Consider the following 26,847-nt stretch of genomic DNA (forward strand, 5'->3'; position numbering starts at 1 on the left):
GTGCTGTCCTTACTTCTTCTATGGTTGGTTCCTTATTTTCTTTGGTTGTAGGCTGTGTCTGGGGTTGTACAGCTTCTGTGGGGTTTTCTTTATTTAGGAGCTGCTGGAAGTACTCCTTCCATCTGCCTTTGATGTCCTGTGGACTGGTGAGCAAGTTTTTCCTGGCATCCCAGCAATCTCCAAGCACTTGACCCCACTCAATTTGGATTCATCAGGGGCAGATCTTGCCTGTTGAACCTGGTTGACTTCTTTGAGACTGTCACCAAAGCACTGGATGAAGAAAAGTTAGTACATACAGCTTACCTTGACTAGGCCAAGGCTCTTGACATAATCCCCCACTCTGCCATCATCGAAAAGCTAACTCAACTTGGAGTAAATCCTTATCTCATCAGATGGGTGGCCAGTTGGCTCACTGATAGGACCCAAAGGTCAAAATAGGTGCCACTACCTCTGACAGCAGACCTATCACTAGTGGTGTTCCCCAGGGATCTGTTCTGGGACCTCTACTGTTTGGCATCTACTTCTCAGAGGTCCAGGCAAAGACAAAGGGCCTGTGGCTGACCAAGTTTGCAGATGACTGAAAGTTGGGTGCTGTCACTGACTCCCCAAATGATGTTAACATACTACAAGAGGGTCTCACTGCAACAAATGACTGGTGCCAAAGTCATGGCCTTAAGTTAAATGCAAAAAAATGTATTATCATACCATTCAGCAAAAACACGACCCCTACTGATTATCACATCAACGGCAACCCCCTTACCACACAACTTGTGGTGAGAGACTTGGGTACTCAGGTTGTCAACAATCTCACATTTGACCATCATGTAGCGGCAGTGGTCAGGAAAGCCTTTTACTTGGTTCATCTCATAAGTAAAGGGATTACATCCAGAAAAAAGGAGGTTATTACCTCTCTGTACTCCTCCCTCATTAGGCCAATAATTGATTATAACGCCTCATTTGGTATGTGCCTCTCCAAACACCTGCACTAACTGGAAAGGCCGCAGAAATACCCGACAAAGAAAAGAGAATCCGTGGCCTCCAACACCTGCTCTATGTGGACAGACTCAAATCACTATCACTTTACTCGGTATCACACAGATTGCTCAGATGTGACCTGTGTCTCACCTACAAGGCAATATCAGACCTTGCCCTACTAGAGATGCTCCATATCCGTAAGTCTAACTCCTCACACATTACCCACTTGAAAGGCCTAAATCTAATACGCAATATCAACGAAACCTGCTGGAGATACAGATTTGTCTCCAGACGCTGCCCTGTCTCTGGAATAGACTCTTCCCATACATGTCAAACAGAGTACATTGCTGACCCTCTTCAACCCTGATGAGTGGATGGGAAACCACAAATTTGTCCCAGGGGTTCCACCTTTGTCTCTCATTGATAGGGGTGGCAGGTGCTGACGGAGGTTTCTTTTTTGGGGAAAAACTGTTTGCTAGGCCTGTAAGGGCCCTAGGGCCATTAGCCTAGTAATCTCCTATGATCCCTTATGAAGGGCACCTGCTTATCTTCTTTATCTTTCTGTCTTTATCTTGCAACCTGATATAGTCTCTTTGTACCATCTACTAAGTCATTTTCCAGAAGTTGGTAAAATGCCTCTGATGCCTTGTTCTTTGCTATTGCAATGCTTCTCTTAGCCCCTTTGCTAGACAACCAGTATTCCTTCTTAGCTTGGTCCATCTTTTCTATCTTTCACTTTTTCCTGCATTCCTCCTTTCTTTTGATGACCTCCTGGACTTCTACATTCCTCCACCAGCTTTCCTTATGTATCTTCATACCGGTCTCAGTCGCATATCTATTCTGTAGCCCTCACACAAGTTGTTTTGAGACATTATCATTCTTCAACTTCAATTCCATCTATTTCTTCTTCTTCTTGAGGTGCTCGAGACATTATCATTCTTCAACTTTAATTCCATCTATTTCTTCTTCTTCTTGAGGTGCTAGATCCCAGAGTAATTCCCTGAATTGTTGTCCTTTCTCTCCAGTCAACTACCAGGTCTTCAGCCTTGTCTCTGTTGACCTTAGAGCCTTCTCTGACCACTGCTTGTAGTTGATCACCGCAACCAGTGGTTTATGCTGTGGGCTGACTTGTTTCACTGGGGATGAATTTGCAATCTCTGATTCTACCCTGTTGCCCTTTCTTTACTAGCAGAAAGTCTACTGGAGTTGTATGATGGGCACTCTTGTATGTGATCTTGTGACTGTTTCTCTTGCTGAACCATGTATTCACCATCAAGCCATTTGTAAGGCAGAAGTCTAGAATGGCCTCTCCTTCATTCCTGTTGCCCCACCCATGTTCAGCCAGGCAATCTTCATACCCGGTTCTGTCTCTCCAGATATGTGCATTCACATCACTCATTATCGACACCAAGTCACGCTGACTGCTTTATCTACCAGGTCCTATTAACTGTTGAGTGCACTCTTTTCCTTCTTACTATCACAACCCTGCTGTGGAGCATAGGCTGAGATTATGAATACTGCCCTGTCACTACACTGGAGTCTGACTGCCATGATTCTGTCAATAATTCTGATGACATCCCTCACTGTCTTCTGAAGCATCTCCCTGACCACAATGCCCACAGCATTTCTAGCCTGTCCTCCACCTGATTAGTAGACTACTGTTGAGGCACTTTTGCCTCCTGCTGTGGTGGCAAAGCTGTTTGACAATTTTCTTCTTTTTGTGGCTTTCAGATGAAAGAACCGAGGGATCAGTAAATTGCTCCATGGTTATGCTGAAAAAGTACACAATTCCTAGGGAAGCTTTATAACAACAGTTAGTAAGACAGGCAAGTTGTAAAAAAAGTAACTTTTTCCTTGTTAATCCACAGTAAAAAGCACTTTAAAAACATCACCAGCCCCCAAAAGTAAAAAATAATTTTCCAAAGCAAAAAAAAAGTTAACTTTTTACCAAAAAAGAACAAAAGTAATGCTTCAAAAGTCATGTGATAGTCATTAAAATGCCTTTTCCTAGCTTAATTCCAAAGAAAATTACAGAAAACTCAGTTTTCCCCCCTAGAATGGAACTTATCTTCCCAGCAACAGAACAGCTTTAGTGGGTCATTGCTCCTTGAAAGCCTGCAAAGGAGCACTCTCTTCAGATGCAGGAAAGATCCAGGCTTCGTACCCAAACCTGACTTTTAGTCATCTCTACATGAGCTGACTAAAGGCTTTAGTGTGTGGAAGGTGGCTTTCTAAGCTGGGCAGCTGTTCTATTCTTAACAGAATATAAAACACATGGCTTGGGCTACTGCAGCAGCAATTTCTATGAATGATCCATCTATTTGGTGTGAAAAAGGAGGGTAGAAAAACTCCTGAGTTACTCCTTGAATTTTTTTTCTCCTTTTATTCATCATACTTCTTAAGCACCTCAGCTGCAGAAGGGCCAGACAGACTCTTTATCTAAGGGAGAATTTAATAACTCAGATTTAACATCAGGAAAGCTACTGAGAGTGAAGCCAAGCAAGACTCCTCAAAACTGATCTAAAAGCAGCAGCTCTGGAGGAGGAGAAGTCTGCAGCATCATAAGTACACTTTAAAATACACTTAGTTACCTTTAAAACAACTGTCACAGAAGTATTTAATCTTTATCAAAAAAGAAGATTAACCATTAATGTTTGTATATTCTTAAAGACATAATCCTGAAAGTTAATGTACTAGAGGGCTATTTATTTATTCCCTAACTTACCGATTTCCTTCCTGTCTTTGTCAGAAGCAATGAGGTTATCAGCAGTAGCAGCAGATTTAGAAAGAGAAGTGACTGCTGGATCTGCTTTAGGGATAGAAAACAGGCAAGTGGGTGTCTGAAGCACCTTATATAACGTTAGACTTCTTGGGGCACGGAACTGACCATCTAAGTAAACTGATAAAACATTCTCTAAAGCAGACAATACAGGAGGAATAGGAGCAACATTAGACATCTGTAAAAAATCATAACATATTTTCTGTGCCACAAAAATCTAATTCTGGTTCTATTGAAAAAAACTTCATGTTAGATAAAATGTAAATGAAAGAAATCTCCTCAGCAAAGAAATCTGACAATATTTTTCTCATAATCAGAATGCTCAAACTGAGAAAATCTTCTTGAGGTACAACCCTCCTTTTGCAATGTCTGCTCTTCTAAGTGAAAATTCATCTCAGAATTAGAGGAAACTCTTTTCATTTTCTTACTTGAAGATTATAAAGGCTGTGAAAAGCTAGCAATGATCTCCTTAGCAAATCCCAGTAAATCTGTCCTGTCCATGGAAATAGAAACAGGAGACTAGAAGTTTTTCTCACTAAGCACACTCTCCCTAAAAAAGGCAGACATGTAGGCATAATTGACCCAGCTTTCATATTTTCGTCACAGCCAAGTGAAGACCCTTTACTTGTCTATTCCCCTGACACCATCAAGAGTGGCTTCTCCCTTGCTCTCCAAGGGTATCCTTACAGCTGCAAAGGGTATGGTTATCCCAAGGTCTTTGGTGTCTTGGAAGGCTAAACTAAGAGGGCTGGGGAAAAAAGATGGGTGGTCTGAGGAACAAAAAGCAGACACAGCACAGGCACCCACTACTAGAAGAGGTAAATTAGGAGCTGACCTAACCCCCAAAGACTCTGTTACAAGTTTCTTCTCTTTGTGGGCAGAGGAAAGTACAGCTGTGAAGACTGGAGGATGGTCCATCAGTAAACCAAGGAAGAGAATTAAAAAAAAGACAGTAGTGTAGCCTAGATGAGCTGGTAAAGTGAATGGTAGAGAACAAGTATTTCTGAGCTAAGCAAACTACTTAAAGTCTCCCAGAAGTACAATGATCTGTCCCATACACACAGCAATTTAAAATCATTTTTTTAAATATAACACTATGCTTCACATAGTGATAAGAGCACACATTCAATGATAAAAGAGAAAACACTCTTAGCTAACATCAAAGAATGAAGAAGTGCTAACTTCATGAATGCTAATTGTACCCCGACTTAGGAATGGGATCCATTCCTGTCACAGTATTAGAAACACAAAACACTTGGAGAAATTAAACTACAGGATTCATGCTGTCATGTGAGAGTGAAATTACTATACTATTCACAATTTAAAAAAGGGCAATGCATGGACTAGGACATCCCTTGATGACTGTACCTTGTGAAGGATCAGGGAAAATAAGTTGCTTCACTTTGTGTTGTAAGGCATTGCAGACAGATCACAGCAAGTTTGATTCCAGTAGATGAAGATCTGCACAGCCACTGATGGATTTAGGGAAGATTCGTGAGGCAACAGAGTGCTCCTGCTCAATTTTTCTTCTACAGTACTGGATTTCACTATGATGTGCATTGACAACAGAAAGCATTGCCTTATGACACAGGAGATAGGATGGCATCCCCCCTTGACAGTTGATGTACCAGACTTCAGCCATATTGTCAGTCTGGATCAAAATCACATCTTTGGGGAGGCAGTCACAAAACGTCTGCAGTGCCAGGAGGACTACTCTCATTTCCAAAATGTGCAGATGGGCCTCTAACTGGGCCAGGTACTTTGGACTATCTTCCTTTCATAATGCTCCCCCCATGCAAGGAGGGAAGCATCCATGGTTACCTTGGCCATGGGCTGGGGAAAAACATAAAGATGTCCTGAGGAGACATGGTCAGATGTCAACCACTATGAATGTGACAACAACAAACCACAGTGAGTGGTAAGGGGAAATACAATGGTCCAACTCGTATGCTGAGTGAGTTGTCACAGACCACTGGACTAAAAGTGTCCACTGAAGAACCCTCATATAAAACTTGGTCAAGGGAACTAGTGATATGGCAGTGGCCATCTAATTGGGAAGACTGGCAATTACAGAAGCTGGTGACTTCTGAAGCAGAAGGACCAGACAGGTCTGAATATGTAGATAACCTTGAAAGAGGAAACTTGGCAGCTGAATGGTCGTGTCCAGATAGCAACATATACAATGTAGAACCCAGACCAGTTCTAGACTGTATTTCTCAAAGTTCACCATAACACCCAAGGAGAGGCACAGATGGAACAAGGAGTCTCTTGCCTAAACCTGTGATGCCTTTGAAGTCAGTGATTGAAGCCAGTCATCCAGGTATGGGAAAACCTGGTATCCCTGCAGTCTGCACTGAGCTGCTACCACTGCCATGTACTTGGTGAACACTTCAGGTGCTGTGGTGAAGCCAAAGAGCAGTACTTGAAACTGATGGTGACATGCTCCCAGACAGAAGTGTAGAAACCTATTGGAATGTCTTGCAATCTTTATATGGCAGTAAGCATCCTTGAAGTCCACTGAGCACATCCAGTCCTCCTTACTCAGCAGAGGCAAAATAGGCTGCACCATTACTATATGGAATTTGGTCTGTTTGACAAATCTCTGTGAAAAGAATTTATTTCTAAACTAATGAGAGCTTTCACTCAATAAAATAAGACATATAAGTATTTATTTTAACAGCCTGTGCTAATTACACAAATATATACCTATCTCAACAGGTTATATTAATGACAAGAATATGTATTTACCTCTGCAGCAGTATTGATGACATGTCTATCTGTCACAAAAGTATGTGTTAATAAAACATGTGATAATAACATGAGCATGTTTCAATCTCAAGAGCACATATGGATGCCACGAACAGTGCATCTATCTGAGCAGCATACACTAATGACATAAATATGTATTTGAGTCAACGGCAAGTAGTAAGAATGTGAATGTGTTTCAAAAGCATGCACTAATTATTTGAGTATATCGTTGTCATCAACACCCCTTTCCTTTTTTCCCATTCATACACGGGATCAGGGAGTTGTATAAATATTAGTCAGTGTAACCAAATCACCTGGAGCCAATGTTTACACCACAGAGTGCCTAGCCTACTTCTCTGTCCATTAGTGCCGAGTATTGATATTTAAATATAGAAATGATGCAAAAAGTGGAGCTATTTTGCTTTAGCCCATGACACAAGTCAGCAAATCAATTACAATGATAAAATTAATTATTTCATGGTCAAAAAATGTTAAGCATGATAATAAGTGACTATAAGCCTGAGTGCCCTATAACACTATGTAATGAGGCAGTAGAAGGAATATGCATCACAAAAGAGCTAGGTGTTCCAATAAATAGCTATTTGTCTTTCAAAGTCAATGTTTACACGAGGGTGAGAACACAAATGACTTAACATTTAAAATAATGGGACTAGGGAATCTTCAGTAACATCACCCCTATATGAAACCAATATTCACACCGCTCCAAAAATATAACTCAATGTCCTGTGTTTATGGCACTGCTGAAGTTAGTTTTTAGAATTAGTCCAATGCAAGTGTACAAATAGACTATGTACAGGGAATGCAGTTATACTTCCATCCAAAAGCTGTGCGAGTCATATGGTATCAATTACTTGACTTACAAGGGAGAAAGCTACTACTTGTGTATAGCTCTTTCAATGATGAAGATCATAGAACACTTACATTTGGAAACCTGTGTTATCAGTATGCAATAAAGCACGGTAACTTAAATATGTGATCTACTTAGTTAAAACCAAAAAGGAGGTGCAGATTCATCACCCAAGTAATACCAAGGCTTTGGAACAATGTTCCTAAGGAGATAAAGGTCTCATTGAATTAAAAAAAGAATCCTGATACCTGGGAAGGAGGAAGGAAATTTATATATATAACACCAGGGACACTGTTTCTTGATGGCTTATGGTTCTAAGCACAAGAATACCTTACCTATGTACCTACCTATCTAAGTAGCACATGCTAATGATATGAATAACGTATCTGTCTCAACAGCAGTACCATTCATCCATCCACAACCCCCAGTACCAAGGACACAAATAATATATATGCCATGAAAGAATGTACTAATCACATAAATAATTTAAATTTCCAATAGAATGGCACCAATATTTCAAATAACTAATTTAAAATGGATGCCACTGGAAAACAAAATGAAATATGTTCATCTTACCTTCACACACAAATTACTACATACTAAACCATGTCTTGATATTGCAATTTTGTTAAGTTCTGATAGTTGTATACCAGCTTAAGTTTAATCACCAATATTTATTAAACAAGAATAAAAGAGTAACACAACTGGGGGGGGGTACACATCAACTAGTAATTATATCTTATATAAATGGACCCCCATACATACATACAGGATCCACATTCCCTATATCAACATTTTAAGCTCTATGTAAAACACACCTCCAATCCTCCATCATTGGCAGCTCTTACAGGGTCACCTGATCCATTATACCTTAAGACAACCTCAGGCAATCTCAGTCATCTAGGAGTTCCTCTTCACTAGATGATTGTCCATGCCATGACTCCACTCAAGCTAGGGTCGATTCTTCTCTCTCACCCTGTCACTTACACTATGTCTTAACTACAAATCTACAGGAAATAAGCACCACTTACACATACCCTACATGCTAACCATAGCATATCAAAATCCCCTCTTTGTTCACGTTATCTAATTGCAACCAGTCTGTATACTCTTATCATGCAAAGTTAACAGTATGTTTATTTCTTTTTATATATATATATATATATATATATATATATATATATATATATATATATATATTGTTTGTATTGCTCATGTATTCTACTTGAGTATTTTAGTAACGTATGTATTTTTAATTTTTGTTAGTACTTACTTAGAAATTATGTATATTACATTTTGAGTAGTTAGTGTTCTTACATATATGTTTTTCTTATACTATTCATTGTATAGATTTATACTGGTGAGCGCTGTGCATTCTACATACATTACAAACTGCAAAAAGTCACACAGGAATCCTTTTCCTCTACTGAAACTTCGTTATCCGATGCCCAATTAATACTCAACCCAAACAAAACTAAACTACTCATCTTCCAACACACCAAACATACTCAAAACAACTCTCACTTTAACATCACATCAAAAGACAACACCACTATATACCCAACTGAACACACCAAATTGCTAGGAGTGGAAATAGACAAACTAAAATTTGACATTCACATATCCATGGCCATAAAAAAAGTCCACAAAAAACTAGGAGCATTATACAGAAATAAGCAACTTCTCACCAAAGCAGCAAAGATTTCAATAGCAAATTCCCACCTTATCTCCACACTACTTTATGCCTCTCCAATATATACCAACCTAAGGCAATGCGATCTAAACAAGCTAGAGACCTGCTACAACAAAATCGCCAAATTCGCCACAGGGGCATCCTACCGTAGTCACCACTGTCTCTTGCTTGCTGAACTGGGCTGGCTTGAACTCCCTCACCTCCTTCAATGGTATCAACTCTCACTCGCCCACAAACTAGTAAACCATCCACTAAATGTCCCATCTCTCCAGAGTCTACTCCAACCCTATCGCACCACCAGACCACTAAGATCCAGCAACAAAAATCACTTGCAGATCACTAAAACCAATAACTCTGCTGGTGAAGCACTATTCTCTTGCACCACAGCCAAATTATGGAACTCCCTCCCACCCACAATTACCTCCATACCATCATGCACCCACTTCAAAACTTTACTAAAAGCGCACCTAAAAACATGCTGGCTATGCCCTTGCAACTCTCACTCTAATATCACCCACCCCATCCAACCACTACCTTTCTTTCCACTCCACTAACTACCTTGATTACAGCAAGCTCAGATGCTCATAAGCCTAGTACTTATTATACAGCAGGAACTTCTTATTGTAACATTTGTTAATGTCTGTTATGTACTTCACAGATAAAGATTCTAGTTGTCTACTGATGTACTATGTTCTTCATCTGTAAATATGTTGTAAGTAATTGCTATGTTAAATTGTTAATCGCTATGTAATCCAATGTAACTACTGTCTGTTTATTTTAACTGTGGAGCTTTTCTCCCCGGGCCTCCGCTGAAAATGGACCTACGTCCAGTCGGACACTCCCGGTCAACAAATGTAAATAAATAAATAAATAAATTACTCTCACAAATCTACTATATAAAGCATGTGCACTACTGTCCTTATCTTTCTTCTATATTCTACACCTGAGAAAATCTCTAGTACCTTTGCACATATATGTATGTTGCAGTGGTATACCAGTACTGTCATTCTTCTATACGGTCTCTTACAATATGTTTGCTACTGTATAATGTGGGGGCTTTCCTCCCTCAGGGCCCCTCTGAAAAGGGGCCTCTCTGAAAATGGGCCTCACCCATCAGAATGAACTTAATGAACAATGAATTTATCTATAAATAAAGTGCTGCACCGAAGGTTAGTGAACACTCCGGTTACTTTTATACATTTTGTATCCAATGTTCTACATTGTCATAAATAATAAAAGAAAATGTGCTGGTACCTTTTTCAGTAAGTAACTTACAGCAGTCGGTGTCTCTTGATTATCTAGTACCTGGGATATCAACAGATAATTATCCAGATATCTAGGAAGTGCAGCATATTAAAGCCTTAGTTTAGTTTTAGTTTAAAATCTTAGTTTTATAGCTCCACTCTCCATGTAAATGGCATCTTAAATAAACAACTGTCCGATAGTTTTATCTGTATGTTTTTACATTGTTCTTGTATACAATTTATATGCAATATTCACTCATCTATAGTCACTGATATGTTCTGGCTTTCTTAAAAATCCAACAGATAATTGTCATTGTACATAATTCTTCCAATGTAAACCAGAAATTTGTTTGTAAATGTTACTTCTGTTTGGCCTGCATCCTGACTGACAAAGGTCTTTTCACCATCTCATCTACCCAGTTAACAAATTTAAATAACTAAACAAAACATGTTTCCTGGTAGTTTAGGATATAAGGAAGAGCATTCTGAATTTCCACCAGCTGCATTTCCAGAATAAGGAAGAATTGAGTATATCCACTAAGTGGAAAGAGTTATTCTCACAGTGTGCCTAGTCCCTCATAAAAGAAGCCATGAAAACTTAAAAAAAAAAAAACTGTCCCTTACAGAAACAAGTGGAATTTAAGACACAAAACTGCTGAAACTCCAGTCAGCATCGGGGTTGGGCTAAGCTATGCACTGTATGTAAGGAGGTAGTTACTTAGTGCTTTTCCACTATGCCAGTATTACTAGTATATACAGTTATGGTAAATGGGAGGATTACAGTACTGAAAGCAGCTGCTAAAAAATGCAAAAGCTAGTAAAGACAAATTATCAACATCATGCTCAAGAATATAAATGACTTCCAATAAAATGGGCTCTGAAGCAATGGAAATGGATACCCTGCAGTTGGAAATGGACATTTCACATCTCCCATCTCACCCTTCTGGCACCATGGTGCAGACTTGGAGGAGCCAATTCTTACCTCATGCAGGTAATGCAGTTCCTTAGCATGTTTTTCTGCAATTTCAGATTTCTCTAGCTTGGAACTGGTCAACAGCTCTCCCAGGTCATTTGACTTTTGTTCTGAAAGAGCCAATGCAGCTTCAGTCATCTGTAGCCTGAAAATACAACATACATCAGTCAGGTAAAGAGAAAGACCTTATCAATGAAACAGACATAGGCAAACAAGCCAAATTAACTTCAATCTAATATCAGGATATTCTGCACTCAGACAAAGCACTCTAGTATAAAATATTGGACAATCAAATGTATTTCCAGCAGGATTTAACATTATCAAGGAATCACAATGCACTGATGTGGCTCCCACACTAAGTCCACTAAGCTGCTTTAACAAATGGAACACCCTGGCAGTGCCACTATGGAACACCTTGGCAGTACCACTATCCACAAAGGGTGTAAGGCATGCATATATAAACACTGTGAGGGGCCTGCATTCAGTCTTGCAACACCACTCTCTCAAGGATCTACTATAAAGGCCTTCCATTGTGTGTCCTCCATCCTCTTCATGTTCCCAAAGACATAATGTGAGGGAATAGTCATGCCACTCCACACCTCTAGAGGACACACAAGGAGGAGGAGTTCACTATAGTCTTCCACATCAGCTGCTAAAAATATGGTAAGATGTGCAATTGCTCACAACCCACTTCCTGAAAACATATTATAAAATCCTTTATTTACTTTCTTCATACATCCTTCTAAAAGTACAGCACAAGGACCTACAATAATTTCCAACAATATATACTAAAATGTTTTACCTACTCATCCATCTGTGACCTTAGAATACTAAACTCTACACAACTTCTGGTTACTCATCCTTTCAAGGACACAGTACAAAACCATGAGGTCTAACTGCCTCTCCCTGTCAGGCAGGAATAGAGAATTGAATACATGCATGTATCTGCTGAGGAAATTAAGGCAAAGTACAGCTAAAGTATGGACTCAGTTCCCACTGAGGATCTGAACATCCTATATAGGGAGGCACTATTCCTTGCTGTCACAGAGGGCAAATATAAATACCGTTTGCCTTTTGTTATAAGCATAACACAAAGCCAGCCAGTTATCTCTACAATTTAGAAACAAAGCATAGGAATTTGATTTGCTCCTTTACCGTAGAAACAAGGCCGGGGAATCCCTAACATTTCTGCTTCAAATGATTTTTCAGTCTGCCTGGCAAATCTTAAAAGCCCACCAGCTAACAAAAAAAAAAAAATCACTGAATAGTTAAATGTCTGTATTTACTAAAAAAAGTTACCAAAGTATCACAGTCGGGGTAACAAAAACTGCAGCACATCAGCTATACACTATTAAGGAAATTAAAAACTGATTCCAATTTTTCCTTTTATAGACTTAATCTTAAACCAATTTGATGACTTCCAAGATGGCTGCACATTGAGTAACAGCTTGTTTCTAGCTCTTCCAGTGTGAAAACAGAAACACAGAAGAGAATGGCAGTAGATTTGTGTTTACAGGTAAATTTCAGTAACTGACTAGTAAGTGCACTGCCTGGATGCCAGGAGCAAAGAAATACAGAAGACCTGGAAAAAAAAAGGCTACAAAAGGTGAGGAAGAAACACTGACTGGGGAAAGTTCTGCAGCTGTTCAGCAAAACGCAATGCAACCTTTAGACATGATTTCTAATAAACCACAGGAAGATATAAGACAACTGCATACAGACCTAGTTAAAAAACAAAACACTGATGCAGTATATCAACACAAACAACAAAAGGCTGGAAAAAAAATGGAAGAAGCTTTAAACAGATATTCAGAGGAGATGATAAAGCTGCAAAAATCAGAGGTCAAAATGAAGAAAAAGCTAGCTGAATATGAGACTGCTCAGAAGAGATGTTTCAAAAAATAATAGAATTAGAGGACAGTGCCTGTATGGAAACCTAAGATTTTCAGCTATACCAGAGAAGCTGGAAGGAACAGACTGCATTAATTTTATGAAAACACAGATAAGCAACTGGACTGGTATTCCACAGCAGGAACTGTTAGTTGAAAGGTGCAATCCCAATCCTACCAGCAGAAGGAGTTGACTCTGACAAAACTCTGTCAGAAGGACCAAGTACTAAAAGTGGGAGACAGCAGAGTGTTTGTGGAGAATGATTACCCATTGTGCACCAGGCAGAAGAGGACAAATTTATTCCACAATTCAGGGAATTTTGAGATGCAGGTGTGAGATTCAAATTGCTGTACCCAGCTGTCTTCAAGGTATTCTTACCTGGAGGGACAAAATCATTTTTGATGAAGTACATGCTAAGGAGGAAATACAAAAGTTTGTCCAACAAAAAGTAAACTGTGAAACAGAAGGAAATTCTGCATATTGTTCGTATAGTAATAAAGACCACAGGGGCACTGTACTTGTGAAACATTTTTCAAAATTTTCAATGGAAAATGTTGCAGAGAAGGAAGGGAGCATGAAAGTTGACTAGAAAATTGAGAGTACATTGAAAAATGAAGCAAATACAGGATTTTGGAGATGAACAGTAATAAAACCAGTAACTTGAAACAAATATTAGAGCTGAGGCTCTCAATAACCAGTAACAATATGGGATTACAATGCAATAATTATATTTGTGAAATATAACAGAACAAGGGCAGCCACAAAAACTGTATTAAGAGTAATCTTATTACAGAAAGCTTCAGTGTACAAAAAACAAGAGCAAGAAAGGATTAGTCTGCTTGAGTCGCAATACAAAAACACTGAATTACAACTACAAACCCATCACTCACAGGAACTAGAAAGGAAATTACAACAGATTTAGCAAGAACTCTTCTCTATACAACTTCATAAACTCACAATAAATTAACAAAACTACTATATAAGTATTCTGAATGGGCACAAACCCCTTCTAAGGTACTTGCAAGTATGATAAACATAAAAAAAAAACTCTCCATAATATCCCAGAAATACAATATAAAGATAGAAATCTACAGAACAATGAAGATATAGTCAACTTGTTCTGGGATATTTACAACAAGATCTATAACACTGAAAAGCAGAAACCTAATCTACAAGAGAAATTCCTTAATAATTTAAAATTTCCAAAACTCGATGTAGAACAACATAACCTTCTGAACAATCCCTTATCAATCAGTGAAATAAAAATTGCGATCAAAAAACGAAACTCAGCAATATACTAGTTCCAATACTAAGACTATACAACTTTATTATAGAAAATGGCTTTACAGACAAATACTTATATAATTTAAAGACAATTTTAATCCCAAAACCTAATGCAGACAAGCTGAATCCCACAAATTACAGGTCCATCACCCTTATAAATCTGGACATAAAAATACTGTCTTCAATGTTAGCTAATAGGTTACAAAAAATCTTGGATAAAATTATTTCCCCAAAACAAATGGGCTTCATGAAAAAAAGTCAACTAAGTGATAATACCTGTATGTTAGACACCTTAATTTCTCTCTTAACTAAAGATAATTATCCAAGATATGCACTTACAATAGATATCTCAAAAGCATTTGACAATGTGGATCAAGATTTTCTTTTCTCAACAATGTCACACTTCAACTTCCCCACTTAATTTATAACGGCCATCAAGATGATTTATAATAATGCCACAACCACGCTAAGCATTAACATGTGGTATTCTAAACCTATTAAAATCACAAATGGAACTCGTCAGGGTTGCCCACTATCTCTGTTCCTTTTTAATATTTATCTAGAACCGCTACTACTCCATATCTCCCAAAACACATACCACCATTTCCCAAAGGTATATAACACAATAGTAAAATACTCAACTTTTGCTAACAGCCTAAACTTATATTTCGAACTCCCTAATACAGACTTACCAAAAATACTTTCCTTAATAGAACAGTTCTCTGCAGTTGCAAATTATAATATGAACCCCAAAACATCCTCAATCTTCCCTCTAAATCTCATGAACCACAACACAGCATACTTCCTTTTAGTCAACATACCCATAACATACAAGCTAAAATACCTAGGCATAAACTTCTCTCATACTTACAAAGAAATGCATAGCTCAAATTTCCTAAACACATGGGACAAAATTAGGCAAGACATCTTAAGATGGGAAAACTTAAACTTATTGCTTCTCTCTAAATCTGCCATTATTAAAATGAACATTCTTCCCAAAATTCTATTTCAGCTAAACTCTATTAACCTCAAACTAACAAAAAAACTACTCAAAGCAATGGAAAAGGCCCTCTCCAAATTCCTATGGCACCCTAAAACAAGAATAAGCTACAAAAACCTTACAATACCAAAAATAAAAGGCAGGCTGGGGCTACCAGATTTTGGCCTATATTACCTTATTATAAAAGCAAACAGGTTGATCCAAATTGCGGAATGTGATAGTGCAAAAAAGACTTGGTACCCAATATGGGTTAAAATATGGGCAAATTTAGTAAATTCCATAAACATAAATCCCAAAGCTGTTTCTTTCCTCCAACCCCAACAAAATTTTTTTCACAAACTACATCCAATAATCAAAAATGATATTACTGTATTCCAATCCCTTTTTCTTTCTATCAATCTGCAGAATTCATTAGTACTGTTACAACCTATACATATGAACCCGAATATTAAGTTAAATAATAAAATGATTGATTTCAAACAATTCCCAAGAATTAAAGAACTAATAGTATGGGATGTCCTACAGTACAAAGATGACACACTTGATAAACCAAGAGAAAAATTCAAGTCGCCAGCTTGCTATAATTACATTCTTGGACAAATGATATCAATAATAAACCTAAAATATTCAAACCACAAAATAGAAATACAAAGTATAGAAAATACTCAAAACATAATCAAAGCTCTAAAAGCTAAAGAAAAAATGTTATCAAATTCATATAAATTAATAAATGAGTTAAAACACCAATCAGCGTTACTATACTCAAAATAAGTGGAAAATGTAAATAATATCTCTATAATACAAAAACAGGAAGCCATTAATAATACCCTAAAACTTACACCTTTCAAAAATCTCATATACACACAACTGATGATTAACAATAATGCATATTACACCCCAGCTGTTCTCAAAAAATTTGGTTACAAAAAAAGCTCACTGTGCCCCTTCTGCTCTAGGGAAGATGTGGATATTCTCCACATCTTCTGGAGTTGCGAGAAAATCTCCAAGCTCTGATGTTCTCTAAGAATGCAACTAGAGAAAGTTGGATACACAAAAAAACACTCTCTTGGGAAACAATGATCCTGCATATTATTCCTAGCTCAATCATAGGGATTTGCAAACATATCTTGGCTACAGTATGCATACTACTTAAATTCTATATATCTAAGAATTGGGTCAATAGCAAAAACATCTCATGGAATAACTTTAAAGAAATGATAGTTAAATATACTGCCTCTGACAAACTAGCTACTAAAAGTATAAAAAAAGATTATACTTCCAAACATACTGAAATTCTCTCCTAGAGACAATTTCAATTAACATACAGAATACTTAAAATTAAATGTCAGGTAGGTGGCTGATTTAAAATAAAACCTCTATGTTAATGAGCATAAATAGTTGTGTCACTGATATAGAAAATACACTTCTGTGATTCAACAAAAGGATGGCTTCCAACATTGTATATATTGTATATAATGTAAATAAGTTTTTTTTTCTCTAGGTTTTGGAAAACTTTAAAGTTTTTTCTTTCTCTTTCTTCTTGTTTTTCTCTGTTTTCTTTTTCTTCCAGTCTAGACAATTAAAGGTTTCCTGCATATACAATCCTAATTCTCAACGTCCTCAGCATAACTCTTCACTAAGTAATCCCTAGATATGTTGTAACCATCTCTATTGTAAATCAAAAGTTTCTTGCAAATGTTTAAATGTTTTTCTTTGGAAAGTTTGGATACCTTTACTCATTTATGTATTACATGCTATATTGTCTGCAATCATTTTGTACTTTCACTTTTATTGTGTATTCGTGGAAAATACAATAAAAAGGATTTTTCAAAAAATAAAACAAAAAGTTTTACAAGATGTGACATAGGCTCAAATGGATATGCCAAGAAACAACTGTATAAAAGTTCAACCTGGAAACAGTGTACGCATGTAACACAAAACTGGAACTAGATATTTAACAAAGAAGGTGTTATACATAAAAGGTAGGAATGATTACTTTTTAATACAATGATGCTTTCTTTAATGTCTTTAAATGTAAATGGCTTCAGAAAGAAATACAAACAAGAAAGAGTAGTGAACTATATTAAAAATGTAGAGTGCAAATAGCCATGTTACAGAAGACAAAGAATGAACTGAACATGTGAATTTAATAAAGAAAGGTTTTCAGGATGGTTATTCAACAGAATACCTGGGACAAAAGAAAAGAGAAGTACTTCTATTAATTACATGAGGAGCTCCAATAGTGACAGAAGAAGATAAAAAAGATAATAATGGCAGATTTCTAGTGCTAACGGGCTACCGGTAAAGGAAGAGGATTATACTGGCATGTATTTACATTCCACTTAAAACTGGTATAATGGAGCTCAAGAAAATTCTGGGAGAAAGATTCAATTTTCAGCAAGGAATATTACTAATAGGTGGGGACTGGAATTTGATTTGCAGCAGTGAAGATGTGTCTGGGGGCTCAGAAGAGAAAATATAACAAAGGAGGGTAGATTTTTGAAGACATTTATGAAAATATTTGGCATGGAAGATGTGAATTCAGTAACAGGAGTTCAGAGTGATATTTACATATTATCCCCCAAGATTTAAAAACTGGGCAAGGCTAGATAGAATTTACATTTCACAAGAACGTGTGTATTTAATTGAAGGTCTTGATACTCACCCAATAACTATTTCAGATCATGTGGCAAAAATAGCTAAAATAAAAGCACAGGGTAATGAAATAAAAATGAGACATTGGCACTTTCCATCTATCTGCTGAAAAGAGACAAACTTAAGGAATGAATTGTGGAGATTATTCAGGAGCTGTTAGGATAGATGTTTCTTCTGAAAATATAGCTAGGAACTGGGATAAAATTAAGGTGGAGTTTAAAAATAAGGTGGAAATAAAACAAAGGGAGCTATGGTTAAGAAGTAAAAATTATTTAGAGGGACTGACAAATAGTATTGCAGAATAGGAGGAATCTCATAGAACAAGAGGATCAAATGCAGAATGCTAGGCAGAAAATAAGGGATTACCTCGATAATATGCATGAGAGTAGAAAGATTGCTGTTAAGCGACTTTTTTTTGATAATAACAGTAGAGAACAAAAACTTTTAGCACGATGACTCAGGCAACAGAAAGTAGAAAGGGCTGTCACCAAACTTAGGAAGCCTATAACAAGGAAGTTAATAAGAGACCCTCTAGCGGTATTAGAAATATTTCAGAAATTATATGAGAGTCACTATAAAACAGAGAAATATGAACAAGAAAAGATACAAATGGAAATGTTTATGGAAGAATTAAATATGCCAAGGTTAGAGGCAGATGAGGCTCATTTACTAACTGTTAGGATAGGAGGAGATGAGATAAAAACTGTGATGTATAACCAATCTACAGGAAAGTCCCCCAGAATAGATGGCATTCCTGTGGAAGTTTGGAAGGTAAAAGGAAAAAAAACCTGATAAAGATCTGAAAGGTTTTGTTTAACAGTATCTTATGAGGAGAAGTACCACCATCCTGGAAGAAAGCAGTGGTGGCTATAATAGCTAAACAGGGTAAAGATCCAGCAGATCCAGCTTCATACAGGCCCATTTCAATATTAATCCATGATTATAAAGTGTTCATGTTTATAATGGTTAAAAGAATGGCAAAAGTACTGCCAAAACTGATAGATATGGATGAATGTGGTTTTGTGGAGGGGAGGCAAACATTTGATAACATTAGCAGAACACTGATAATCCAAAGGGAAGCAGAATGTAAGAAAATACCATTGTTATTGGTGGGTTTTGATGAAGAGAAAGCATTTGACAGAGTAAGCTGGGGCTTTATGAGTAGGGCAATGGAAGCATTTGCATTTCCTGAAAAACTATATAAGGTTGATTAGGAGAATATATGAAGGATTGGAGACAAAAAATTAAAGTGGGTGGGGTCCTCTCTGATGATTTCTACTTGAGCAGAGGAAACCAGGCAGGGGTGTCCTCTTTCCCTTTTATTATTTGCATGACATTTAGGACCACTGGCAAACAAAATAAGGGACTCAGAAATTCAAGGAAATAATTGGTATGGTAGTCAAGAAAAGCTGGCTTTATTTTCAGATGATATTATTTTATACCTGACAAAACTAGAAAAACACATTACAGTGTTGTGGAACATTCTGAGACAGTTTCAGATCTTTTTGGGATACAAAATTAATGAAGCTAAAACAAAGGCAATAGCGGTAAATTATGTACCCACACATGAACTGATTCAGGAATATCCATATTAATAGTGACATGATAAAATGAAGTATTTAGGAGTATGGAGTAAAAATTATTCTAGTGTGGCAGGTAAGGATATGTGGGAAGAAACTAAAAAAAAAGATAACACAAAAACTGAGAAAATGGAAGCTTTGTTACATGGATATGGAAATAAAGATACAAGCAGTTAAAACGTTTTTAGTCCCTTTAGTCTTATACACCAGTTAGGCATATTTTTATCAACCAGAGAAGAAGTTGCAGAAAGCAATTAATAAAGAGCTGAAGGACTTTATCTGGGATGGGAAGAAGGCAAGAGTCAAGTGGGATAAACTGATTCTTCCAGCAGAATAGGGTGGATTGGAATTTCCCAGTTTGAAGGAGTATTTCAGAGCTACACAGTTAGGAGTCCTGTACATAGCACAGGCAGATCTATAAATCCAAGTGGAAAGGGATGATGATAAAACAGGGTGGAAGATCAAGAAACAAGGAGAGACTGGGATTTTGGATGCAGGCCTTTATGGAGAATAACAAAAATCATACAGAATATTACTATTCATAAGGTAGCAGAAAGTATTCTAAGAACTAAACCAAAACAGGAATGGAGAAAGGAGATTCTGCCGATAGGGATGACTGCAATTAGGGATACAGACTATAGGCAAGAAGGGGCTGGAATTTATTGGAGAAAACTGGCAAAGGAATCAAGGTATTGTTAGCAAATAACTAGAGGGGGAAAGATGACAGAAGAGGAACAGTCCAAGAACTTATTTGAACTGCAGGTTAGAACTTGCCTTTCCTGTCAGGGATTGATATCAGAGTATAGGCAAAGAGAAATAAATAGGGGGGTCCTAATCGAAAGACCAGTACTGGTAGAATTTTTAATAGAATCCACAACAGAAGCTGCCATTGAAAAAAGGAATAATTAGCACAGCATATAAAATACTACATGATAACTATAAGAATCAGAGGAGATTAGAAAGGATTGGGAAGAGAGACTGAAAAAGCAATTCAGAAAGAAACAATGGGAGGATATATGTGTCTCCCAAATATGAAACAAGATCTAAAAGATTTAGGATTTTTGCCTGGACAGAGAATTTTTCCTAAGGCAGACAGCAAATGTTGGAAGTACGAAGGGGAAGAAAGATGTCATTGGGAACATATTTTCCTGGAGTGGGGTGAGTTGGCATACTTTAAAGATTCCCTGCGGGATGCACTGTTGGAGATGCTAGGTGGGCAGATTGGTCTGACAAGGGAGATGATTTTTCTGAGCTATGATAGAGAATCGAAATTGCCTAGACATGGTAAGGTCTTGCTGAGTCTAATAATGGTGGCTGCCAAAAAAAGCAATTACTAGAAAATGGAAGTCATAATCTAAACCAGCTATACTGAAAGTAGTGACTATAGTAACAGATAAAACAACTGGAATTGAGATCTTTAGAAAAGGGTAGGAGCAAACTACATAGGAAAAAAAAGGGAACTGCTGGAACAATAAGTACAAGGGAAGAATGAGGTTTAAAAGGTGGCAGGACTTAAATGAACTATGTAATGTTTGAAAGAGAAAAATTGCAAAGATTATAAGTGATGTACAATGTTTGCAACTGGGAGTGTATCACTATGGTTTGTAATGTAAAATGCTTGCAACTAGGATTGTGTTGGTGTGGTTTGTTTTCATTTACGTAAATGTATGATTGCCTGTGTAGTAAATGATGGTTTACTAAAGATGTTTCTTGTTTTAAAAAAATAAGGCAGGAATTTAATAATTTATGTAATGTTGCTTAGGTTATATGATATATAGCAATATATGTGAAATATAACGTTTGCTATGTTAATATAGTTTGATTACTTTTATATGAATGTAAACTTGCTTGTGTCACAAGTGATAATTCAATAAAGGTGTTTGGAAAAAAAATCTTAAACCAACTTATTACAAGGACACACACACACACACACACACACACACACACACACACACACACACACACACACACATGTACAATTCAAACAGTAAATTATGCTTCAAACAATTACAAAAAGATTTTGGCTGTTGGAAGTAAATAAAACACCATCACCTCAAGGGGGAACTGATTTTCAGCCACAGACAGCAGTTTATTGGAATATAAATTGGTCATTTCATGTTGAACTGCTTTTACCACATGACTTTATTTAGGATGGCTAGCTTCTGTTCTTGTATTAAAGCTGTTTGTGGACTTATCAATATATGTAAATTTATAACATCAATATATGTTAATTTAGAAGACCAGAACATGAAAGAGGTGTGTGGTTTGCTCACAAATAAGTCTATTGTATCACTGACATTCAGACCACACACAGTGAATAGCATTAGTGTATATGTCAGTAGTCTGATGTGTGACCATTTTTCTGTTTGATATGTGGAGTTAATGGTTCTAAACCTTGATTTGGAAGGAAATTAGGAGTGGAGATTTCTATTTTCTCTTGCATTTTCAGAAAGTACATTTGTTCAAGTCCTACTTACCTGTAACAGTAGATGTTCAAATTTCACAGTGCCTCGGTGTCATATGGGTTTTCTGTCTGCACAAGCCCACACTTGCAGCTTTCCCAGAGCTCAGAATTCCCTCCTCTGACAGGGGACTGGCTAAGCTCCTCCCATAAGCCTAACCCCTGTCACAGGAAGTCAGTTGTTCATGCTTCTAGTGCCAAGTAGGAAAAACCAAGAAGGACCAGAAGCAAGAATTGCCAGAAACTAGCCAATACACAGCCACAAAATACCAACACAAATAACCAGTGCCAAGCAACAACACAGCAAGGTTGGATACCATTGAACCATATATAAAATAAGGGGGATGAGTGAGTGGGTGCTGCCACTGAACAGTGTGAAATTCAGTCATTTGCTGTTATAGGTAAGTAGGACTTGTATGCACATTGCCTCAGGGGCATATGAGTAGATTCCCAAAGCTTACCCTACCCGGGAGAAGGAAGAATAAGGATGCAGGAGCCCATGGAGAATGTTTCTTGCAAAGCATGCTCTGGGACTTGAGAGAGAGTCCAATTTGTAGTAGACATGGGGGAACAAGTAAAGCCAGTCAGAAAGACCAGTCATGTGTCAGGACAGACATCCATTTTCACCAGAACAGACAATGTTGCCTAAAACTGGGTTAGAAAGGTACAATTCCAGGATCATACCTTTCAACTAAGATGTAAGGGAGGCTGGGTACTAAGTCTCTAGGTAGAGGAAGAAAAAAGATAGAGAAAATAAAGGAACAAACATGGGTGATTAAACATGACTGTGTATTATTACTATCCTATACAAGTAATGCGACAATACTGGACAGGTGCAAGCAACATGCAGCAGCATAAGGACACTAATAATATTACAAAAAAAAAAAAAAAAAACACATGCCAGTAACAGGAAATGCTGGAAAACATAGTTGCCAGAGTATAGGTTGGTTTAGAAGAAACAGACAGGGAAGGGATGGGGGAGCATCACATGTGAAGTAAAAAAAGGAGTAAGGCCGCTGAATGTAGAGGTGACGAATTGTTCAGGGTCATAATCTAGAGTAAGCATCCTGATTAGGAGGAGGAAGCATGCTGGTAATTAGTACTAGACTTTAGTCAAGACATGTTAAGGAAGGAAGATGAGAACCTGGGTAGCAGGAAGATCAGGGTTATTATTCAAAGGAACCTGAATCAGCTAGGAGTAAACTGGGAGAAAATGGGCTTTGGAGAACAAAGTGAACAGGAGTAGAATGAGGAGTTCATCCCACAGAGTTTTAACCAGCAGGTGCAGGACTGTACCAGAAATAACAGAATCCTGGAAGTCATCTTCATCAAGATGGGGAGATTTCAAGGATATCTAGGTGAAGTTACTGTTGGCTAACAGTGATGAAGCCAATATATGGCTTATAGTACCGGGAAGAGTTAAAAAAAAAAAAGACAAAAGTGGTGTGTTTATTATAGGTATGAAACATGTTGAGGGAAACAGTCTGTAATGAATTACTTGCATAGAGACAATCAAGCCAGACAACAAGTGGGAAACTGCTTATCATAAAAGGAGTACTCAGGGCTATGGACAAAGGTTTGAGGAAGTCCCCAAAAAACTAGAAATTAAGGCAAAAGACAAGGTATACAAGAGGCAGAAACTATGAGGAGGAGAGGGCACAATACAAGGAGGCAAGCATAATCCTGAAAAACGAGGTAATGGCAGTACAAATAAAGTTAAAATGGAGCTAGCACAAAATGTAAAAGAGAAACAAAGTCATTTTTAGATGCACTACACAAACTTTGGAAAGGTTAATGAAGTGGCTAGAAAGATACAATATAGTTTAATGAAAGCATATAGCCTCATCTGTATGCCCATGGAAAGCCAAATATAGGTAACCTACAAGATCTCGACCTAAGCCAGTTTGAATTCGTTAAGGGTAGATCCTTCTTACTTAATCTAGTTGACTTCCTCAAGAAAGTTACTAAACCAATGGATGAAGGCAAATCAGCACGCACGGTATGTTGAAACCTTGCAAATGCATTTAACACCATCCCACACACTGGTATCATAGCTAAAATGTAAATCCCCAAGTAACTCATTGGATAGCAAACTGGCTCACAAACAAGGCCCATAACATTAAGATGGATGGCTAAACCTTCTCCAAAAGACTGGTCACTAGTGGTGTACCCCATAATTCAGTCCTTGGGCCACTCCTTTTTGACATTTACTTCTCAGAGATAAAGCAAATATTAAGGGTTTATGGCTGACCCCATCTGCAGATGACTGCAAACTTGGTGCCATTTTAAACTCACCAAAGGACACCAAAATCCCCCAAGAGGTTCTTTTGCAAACAAATAACTGGTGTCAAAACCATGGACTAAAACTAAATTCCAGGAAATTGATAAGCATATCCTTTCGAGAACATGATTCCTTTGTAATTATCAACTGACAACGCACCCCTAAAAGTCAAACAGATAAATCAGGAATCTGGGAACCTATGTCGACAATGAACTGTCCTTTGGTCACCATGTACCCATTATTTTAAGGAAGTTACTTTTCACCTCACAGCTTATACTAAAGGTATGGCATCCAGGAAAATAATCATTCCACTGTACTCAGCTCTCATCAGGTTGATCATTGAATATACTGCACTGTTTGCTATGTATCTGTCCAATTACATGTCACAGCTAGCGTGACCATAGTGCTTTCTCACTGAAGAAAAAAAAAATCAAGTACCTAAATCACAAAACTTTTGCAGACAGTCTCATTGCCTTGTCCTTCTCAGTATCATACAGGCTACAAAGAGGTGACCTCTATCTCCTGTTACAACCTTAACAGACTACTTCTTGTCAGACCTATTAAACATTTGCAAGTCTAATGGTTGCATAAACCCTTGCTCAAGAGATGTCAATCTCTTTTGAAACATAAATAGAACATGTTGGAGGGCTAGATATGTACCACAAAAATACCTTTTCTATGGAACCATCTTGCATTCCACATAAAGCAAAATACTTCTGTTACTCTATTTATCCATAATTTGGATGATTAGATGGTAAACTGCAAATCCACTCCCAGTTTAGAACCAGTGTCACTCATGGATAGGGGCAACAAGTAAATGCCCCAACATGGGCGGCACAGTGGTGCAGCGGTTAACGTTGTTGCCTCACAGCAAGAGGTTCTCCGGTTCGATTCTCGGCTGGGGTGCCTTCTGTGTGGAGTTTGCATGTTCTCCCTGTGTTCGCGTGGGTTTCCTCCGGGTACTCCGGTTTCCTCCCACATTCCAAAGACATGCATCTGGAGCATTTCTCCCCGGGCCTCCGCTGAAAACAGGCTCTGTGGAACCTAGTCGGACATTCCCGGTCAACAAATGTTAAAAAAAATGTTAATATCCTCGTTATGCTCACCCGTGGGCTATTCATACACAAAGTATAAGGGCTAAAATCTACCATGGGAATGTACAACTAGGCTTCTTAAAATCCTCACAGATCAAAAGCCTAATAAGTACCTTTGAACCTATAAACACCACAGGATCTAGGTGGAGACACCACAGGATCTAGGTGGAGACACCACAGGATCTAGGTGGAGACACCACTCACATGTACTGAGCAGGTCATCAGAACAATCAACAGATCAAAAACAAAAGTTATGTACTTACCATAACAGGAGATCCATGTTGTCCGATTTTCATACAGTTCAACAATGGGTTTTGTTGGATCCAACTGGATCCAACCTCGGCACTGATCTTGAAGCTTTTGGTTCTAGGTCTTTGACTCCTCCCCTACTCATAATTCCCTGACACCTACCCTATTACCACATATTGAGTTTACTCCTCAATGAATGATATATCAAAGCATAAATAAGAAAACTTATTCTAATCAAAGAGTCATGACATGGTTATACAGCTGTTGGTAATGACTGCTTATTGACAGGGAATGCCAAGATCGTCTGGTCTTCAGAGTCTTATTAGTGACAATTTGGCAGGGGGCGGGGGGGGGGATGTTGAAGAGGATGCAACTCAGAAAACATGGATCTATCATTATGGTAAATACATACTATTCAAATCCAATGTTGTCTATTTTTATCTGATTCAACTATGGGACAGTATCAAGGAAGGGTATTCCTAAGAATGGTGGAGCCAAAAGATAAAAGAGATCCTGATTGTTCATCCAGCTTACAATGTGACTCAAATGTATGAATTGTGGACCAACTGGCAGCTGCACAGATATCATCAATAGGATGTCTGCTGGTAAAGACTGCAGGCATGGCCACACCCCTAGTGGAATGACCTTTAGGTTTAGACTGAAAAGATAAAACTTTTTTATTGTACAGAAAAATAATACAATCAGATAACCGGCTAGACAAAGTAACCTTAGCCACCAGCTTGCCCAATTTTTGTTTGGAGAATGCCACAAAAGGTTGATCAGACTTCCTGAAAGGCTCAGTTGTGTGAAGATAAAACCTGAGTTTGCAATGGAGATCCAGCACATGAAGCATATATTCACCTATATTAGAAAATCTTGGGAAAAAAATGGTAGATTTATTGCCTGATTTGCATTAGTTTTGGATATCACCTTAGGGAAGGAAAGCAGCATTAGTTCACAGTGAAACCCTATCCTTATGAAAAAAACAAGTAAGGAGGCTTGCAGGAAAGTGTTTTTATCTTCAATATAGACTTAGCTGAAGTGACAATCACCAGAAATATTGTTATCCAGGA

General features: G+C 37.8%; 1 protein-coding gene across 3 annotated transcripts in view; it reads right to left on the minus strand.

Annotated features, from left to right (window-relative positions):
• LRRC45 (leucine rich repeat containing 45) overlaps positions 1–26,847 on the minus strand; it is a 1,637,099-nt gene that overhangs the window by 707,012 nt on the left and 903,240 nt on the right. For all 3 annotated transcript variants that reach the window (XM_044068217.1, XM_044068216.1, XM_044068218.1), the window contains one exon: positions 11,290–11,425. In XM_044068217.1, the coding sequence (XP_043924152.1) occupies positions 11,290–11,425 (136 nt within the window). The remainder of the gene's footprint in view (positions 1–11,289; positions 11,426–26,847) is intronic.

Source organism: Protopterus annectens, chromosome 4.part0 (assembly GCF_019279795.1).
Source record: "Protopterus annectens isolate FY-2018-M chromosome 4.part0, PAN1.0, whole genome shotgun sequence".
In the NCBI taxonomy this organism is placed as follows: domain Eukaryota; kingdom Metazoa; phylum Chordata; order Ceratodontiformes; family Protopteridae; genus Protopterus; species Protopterus annectens.